Here is a 5,583-nt window from a genome sequence, read left to right as displayed (position 1 = left end):
ATGCTAACTCCCACCCTCATCCTGTAGATCGGAGAAATCCTGAAGGAGAAGTTCGACGGCGCGACGGAGGTACGCCTGAAGGAGGTGACCGGGAGGGCCGAGCTGGAGCCCAACAAGCAGTACTTCAAGAAGCCGACGGAGATGGACCTGGTATATGTGTCCTCGTCGCCAGAGTACTGTGACTATGACCTCAACAGCGGCTCGCTCGGCACACACGGCCGCAAGTGCAACAAGGTAAAGTCAAATGGAGGGGAATTAAATAATCTGTGGTATTTTTTCATAGAAGTTGTAGTGTATATGTATGTAATATAATGATATAAAGGGCGTAATTGATATAGAGGGCATTGTAAATAGCCATTGCTAGAGCTAAAAATATATGATAAATATCTAGACTGTAAATATGTCCGTAGTGTATTGTTGTTGTTGTTGTTTTTTTCATTAGGAATTTGTGCCAGGACAAATGAGATATACGATATTTTTTATGAAATCCATGTTTTTGTCCATTATATAGATCGAGAAATTGCTCTGTCTGATAGAACTACACAAATGATAGTGTATGTGAAATAAAAAAATCAGTGACGCAGTTAATTCTCCTAGAAAACAGCACCCTTCTCCCTCAGCCCCATTCCATATCAACATGCAAACAAAACAAACATATCCAAGCACTGACTGCCATCTGTTCCCCTCCTTGTATAATCAGACCAACGCCTTCTCTTGCAGACGTCGCGAGGCCTGGACGGGTGTGACTTGCTGTGCTGCAACAGAGGCTACGTCGCATCACAGGAGCGGGTGAAGGAGCGCTGTTCTTGCAAGTTCCACTGGTGCTGCTATGTCAAGTGCAGAACCTGTATACGTGATCTGACAGTCCACACCTGCAACTAGCGATGAGAGACTGCCAGTATTTATGAGGTTTCACATGTTAAGGAAGGATTGGATTCGTGTCACTCTTACCTGAACATAGCATAAGTTCTTGTATTTATGGGGATATTTGATGGTTTAACATAATGAAGTGATTCGTGTAAATTGTTGGTAATTGGGACTCTGATTCGAAAATACATCATTGTTGTTTCGAATGGAATTGAATTCAGATGCGAGTCAGTTTCCAAAGTGAACAGATAAATTACAAAAAAAAGAGAACGAAGCAAAAGTTGGACATTAAATGTTGTTAACAAAGTTGCTTAATTTTTTCACTTGCGGAAGTTTCGGTAGGAATTCTCTATGTTGGTACGTGAAGATCTTGTAAACGTTTCAGAAATCATATTACTATTTTAACTCTGAGCCATTTAAGCCATTTTGATTCATTACCCATATTGTAAATAAAACCTATAGTATTAGAGATGTAGTATAGTTTATAAACCCTTTAGTATGAAAAATGTGTAGACGGTGTAGGATCATTGAAAGATCAAATTTTGTACAGATGTCTTCTGCTGATTTTTAATCTAACTGAGTCTGGTTATGATTATTTTATAAGAGTAACGGTCTGCTATGAAACGATAGTATATAGTGAGTAGTCCCTTCAGCTCCTCGTGTCTGTCTGTTTGTCTATCTGTGTGTGTGTCTCGTCGGTTCTTTTGATTGGCCAAAATGCCTCCAGAGATTCTTATAATTATCGCTAACCTGATGTATATAGCTCCTATATAGCAGTTAAGTTAAACTACTCCATTCTGAGGACGTTTCAGCGAGATCTAAGATGCCCAGTTGCTCCAGAGCGACAAAAACGCAAGGAGAAAGCTGAACGACTTTTCTATTCGCGTCTTTTTCCTCGTGTTTCCTTCTCCTTCTTTCTTTATCTTTTACAAACGTGTTGAATGATTATTTTGGTCAACAGATACGACCTTCGCGTTGGCAACGTGTAAACTAAACGAAAACAATAACAATCTGTTCACTTTCTCTACAATCTTTCTTGGTCCATCTTGGGTGTCGTTGTTGCCCCCGTGTCGGCTACGTGGTAGTAGGTGACCCGAAAAAATATTTTGATGTTTACATAAACAAGAATGTGTTGTTTGAGGACCAGACAAGTCGCGGAAATGAGAAGGCGAGTTGGAGAGGTTTTGCATAATAAATCCTCGCAGAGTCGTTGAGTGAGAAATCTTGTGCAGCGGCCGAGAAGATGAGGGAACTGGCCTTTCTTGAGAGAGGACTTCAAGATCTGTTTGCAAAAGTTGTAGAATGCGGAAGACTGCAGTGACTGGGAAAATGCTTATTCATAACACCGAATGTTGTCGATGTTTAGTTTTCCACATATTATCTATATATACTATTCTGAAAAAATTAAGATGAAATCGGAAAGGATTACAAGCATACGGAAAATTTTAAAATTAAAATGTAATACAATAACAGTTCCCACGACTGAATCAACCGACTTGATACAGTTGAAATTCCGCAATACATTGGTAAATAGACCCTAAAATCTTCTCGGGACGTCCCTTATCTGTGGAAATGGGGCTGTACCTGTTAGATGCTTTTACCTTGAGTGACGGGTGGAATGGCGTCGAAACCTCAAGCCGAGGATTGCGAAAACGTCATTCACATCCAAGATAAGGTTGTACCGTACGTGTCAGTGGTTCCATAAACATATATTATTGATTTGTATAAGTACAACAATAGGATGTGTGTTTTAATGTCCCAAATGAAATAAAATCCAAGATTCACATGTTTCACTTGGAAGCATTGACACATATCTCTATTCTTTAAATTCATTACGTATCTCATTTGTCATCACTGAAGGCCTATGTATGCAACATGCAACCATCGTCAGACATAAACTGTAAAATAGATTAAAATTCCTGTATAAGCTTGAGTTTTATTTATACCATTCTATTAAAACGGAATATTGATACTCATGTCGTCAAGTTGAAAAGGGCAGTTAAAAATTAAAATTGTTTAGTTACCCCTAAAACAAGATCCTAGTTTTCTTTTAAAGTTATTTAAAGGATAACTATCTTATTTGGCATTATCAACATTAAACACAAAATAAGCACTGAATAGCCCACTCTAGATACATATTCGAAGATTAAATCATCTAAATTTCATTATTAAAGGATAACACCCTTATTTTGGCGTCACAATTCCTGCTACTGGATTTTTTTTTTCTTTTACAATAAAAAATATGGAAACATCTAATTTGTAAAATAAGACACAAATAATTAATCTGTTATTTTTTATCTACTTACAAGTCAACAGAATCGAACTGCAACGCAACATTATATAATTTCTTCATCCACCCCCGACTACATTACTCCTAACTTAGAAAATTGTATACTGCCTTCAGTATAACAGATTTAGCCAACAGAGAATACTACAATCTTTCTACATAAAGTTCAGGTTTGTATTCTTACGGCAAAGTAAAGGAAACACGAGAATCGACGTCACCATTGTCCTTCAACAAAACTTGATCTCGTTTAAAGTGTTTTTTGTAACAATGAAAAGGAAGGGTCTAAAAAATATGTTGTCACTCATTTAAAGCAGAAGAGGAATAATGAGATCGATAAATAAAAGAGAGACGGCAAGGCAGAAAATGATTCAATCACCCATTCAATTACCTGGAATACCCACTGACGAGGACGCATCGACTATGATTAAATATATATCCATAACAAATGTATCGCTTTTCCTTCCTTCTCGTTTTGCCTGCCAGTAAATCATATGTTTATGAGGAATACTATACAGGGCAACAGTCTCTGAAATGAAGGCCATTCCCATATCGAATATGTACAATAATGATCATCTCACTATCCAAGGGCGATATCTGGAAATATATGATGAATTTTGGCTATATATATATACATATATATATATATATATATATATATATATATATATATATTTGTGTGTATATATAATTATACATACATATATATATAATCATACATATTGTCATTTTATGTATATGTATGCTTTTCTTCCTTTTTTTGCGGAAACCATGCGAGTATAATAATGAAAACTGCAAGGAACCCATACTGAGAATAGTTAAAGTGGCAGCGAGAAATTGAAAGTCCTTTGCTCTCGTGGCTGGCTTCCATTTCATCACACGTTACTGCGCTTTTGTTTATTACAAAAGAGAGTGTTCTTGCTGTTGGAGTTTTTGACAGTCACTGCTCACTGTAGTCAATATAAATTCATTCATGAGTCTGGCCTTTTTCCATAGCTAAAATTGACAGTTTGATACACATTGTTCACATTGCTATGCAGTGATTTCACACCGTATGGACTGTATTTTATTGTCTGTTGTGCTCTTTGTGCTCTTTGCTCTTTTTTTATATTTAGTTTATATTTGCCGGAAGACAAAGAAATAAAAGTGTTGTCTTTGACGTCAGCCTGATACAGGTTTAATATTTTTAATTAATATCGTAAAATCATGTATATATATTCCCAATATATACAATGTGATTTGATGTTAAATTGTGAACAAATTCATTGTGACATGAAAATCGTATATAAACCAATCGGCGTCTTAAGAACATAATCAGCGAGCTTCAAGTTTCTTTCAAACAAACACGCCTTCTAGGTCATTGAGCCTAGCAAGGAACGTGACTGTACGAAGCACAAATATTTTCTGCTGGATACCGTGTTTGCCTTGTGAAAACGTCTGCAGAAAGGGCTCCACATGGGCAGGTGCAAGATTAGTCTCTAACAAGCCCTTGAATTACTCCACCACTGCTACCAAAATAGCTTGTGAGGAAACCTTATTAGAAGCAAGGTTCCCGGTATTTTTCCTTCTTTTTTTAAGCCGATTGCGTAGTTAAAGAGGAGGCAGGGAAAGGAAGAAAGGGTGTTCCTGCTTTCGAATGTATTTTTAGTTAATGATTATAACTACGAGGACGAGTTATAACAAGTTCGTTGCAAACTTAATACAAGCACAGGGAGAAGTCTTGTCACGAACACGACAGAACACAAAGACTACAGGAAGATTTTCATACAGGCTTGCTCAAGGAAAACAATTACAGTCTAATTATTAGTGTTGGCCCGAGACGCCCCATCAAAGTGGTTATATAATGAGCGTTCGTCGGCCATCTTACTGCTGCTAAATATAGCTACATGGAAACATGTTATAGGGATACTGTACTTTCAGAGACGCTGCCACAGTGGTAATAGTAAACATAGATGATGGTAATGGAGAAAATTATAACAACGCTGTTCTGATTTTAATGATAAGAGTTGTTATAAAAATAGCATTGATAACAGTGGTTGTATAATACTAGCAATGATGTTAATGATATGAAAAAAAAGGAAAGTGCCGTAATAATGATAATACAATAAGAAGAATTGTGATAACTAAAATAAACCATTAGTGATGATAAAATCAGTAATACCTGACGTAAAAGTAATGATGACACAGCAACAAGTGAAAAATAATAGCTGTAAAACAATAAATGATTAATATAAAGATTATAATAAGAGGAATGGTATAAATCGTAATATTAGCAATAATGATACTGCATTAATTGATAACGATAATGATGATAACATGAGTGATAATGATTTTAATTATATTAATACCAGTATTATTTATAACAAAACAAGATTAATAATGGTAATAATATTAATGATAATAATATAAATAATGATAACGACAATATTAAT

At 35.9% G+C, this 5,583-nt stretch overlaps 1 protein-coding gene across 1 annotated transcript in view; it reads left to right on the top strand.

Moving 5' to 3' along the window:
* Positions 1 to 2,794, top strand: part of LOC125026393 (protein Wnt-4-like) — a gene marked incomplete in the record, with an annotated part of 276,429 nt that extends 273,635 nt beyond the window's left edge. Inside the window, 2 exon segments of the mRNA XM_047614814.1 lie at positions 28 to 234; positions 721 to 2,794. Of these exon segments, the coding sequence (XP_047470770.1) occupies positions 28 to 234; positions 721 to 882 (369 nt within the window).
* Between the last annotated feature and the right edge of the window lie 2,789 nt (positions 2,795 to 5,583).

The sequence above is a fragment of the Penaeus chinensis genome, chromosome 6 (assembly GCF_019202785.1).
Source record: "Penaeus chinensis breed Huanghai No. 1 chromosome 6, ASM1920278v2, whole genome shotgun sequence".
In the NCBI taxonomy this organism is placed as follows: Eukaryota; Metazoa; Arthropoda; class Malacostraca; order Decapoda; family Penaeidae; genus Penaeus; species Penaeus chinensis.
This window is presented reverse-complemented; position numbering and strand designations above follow the sequence as displayed.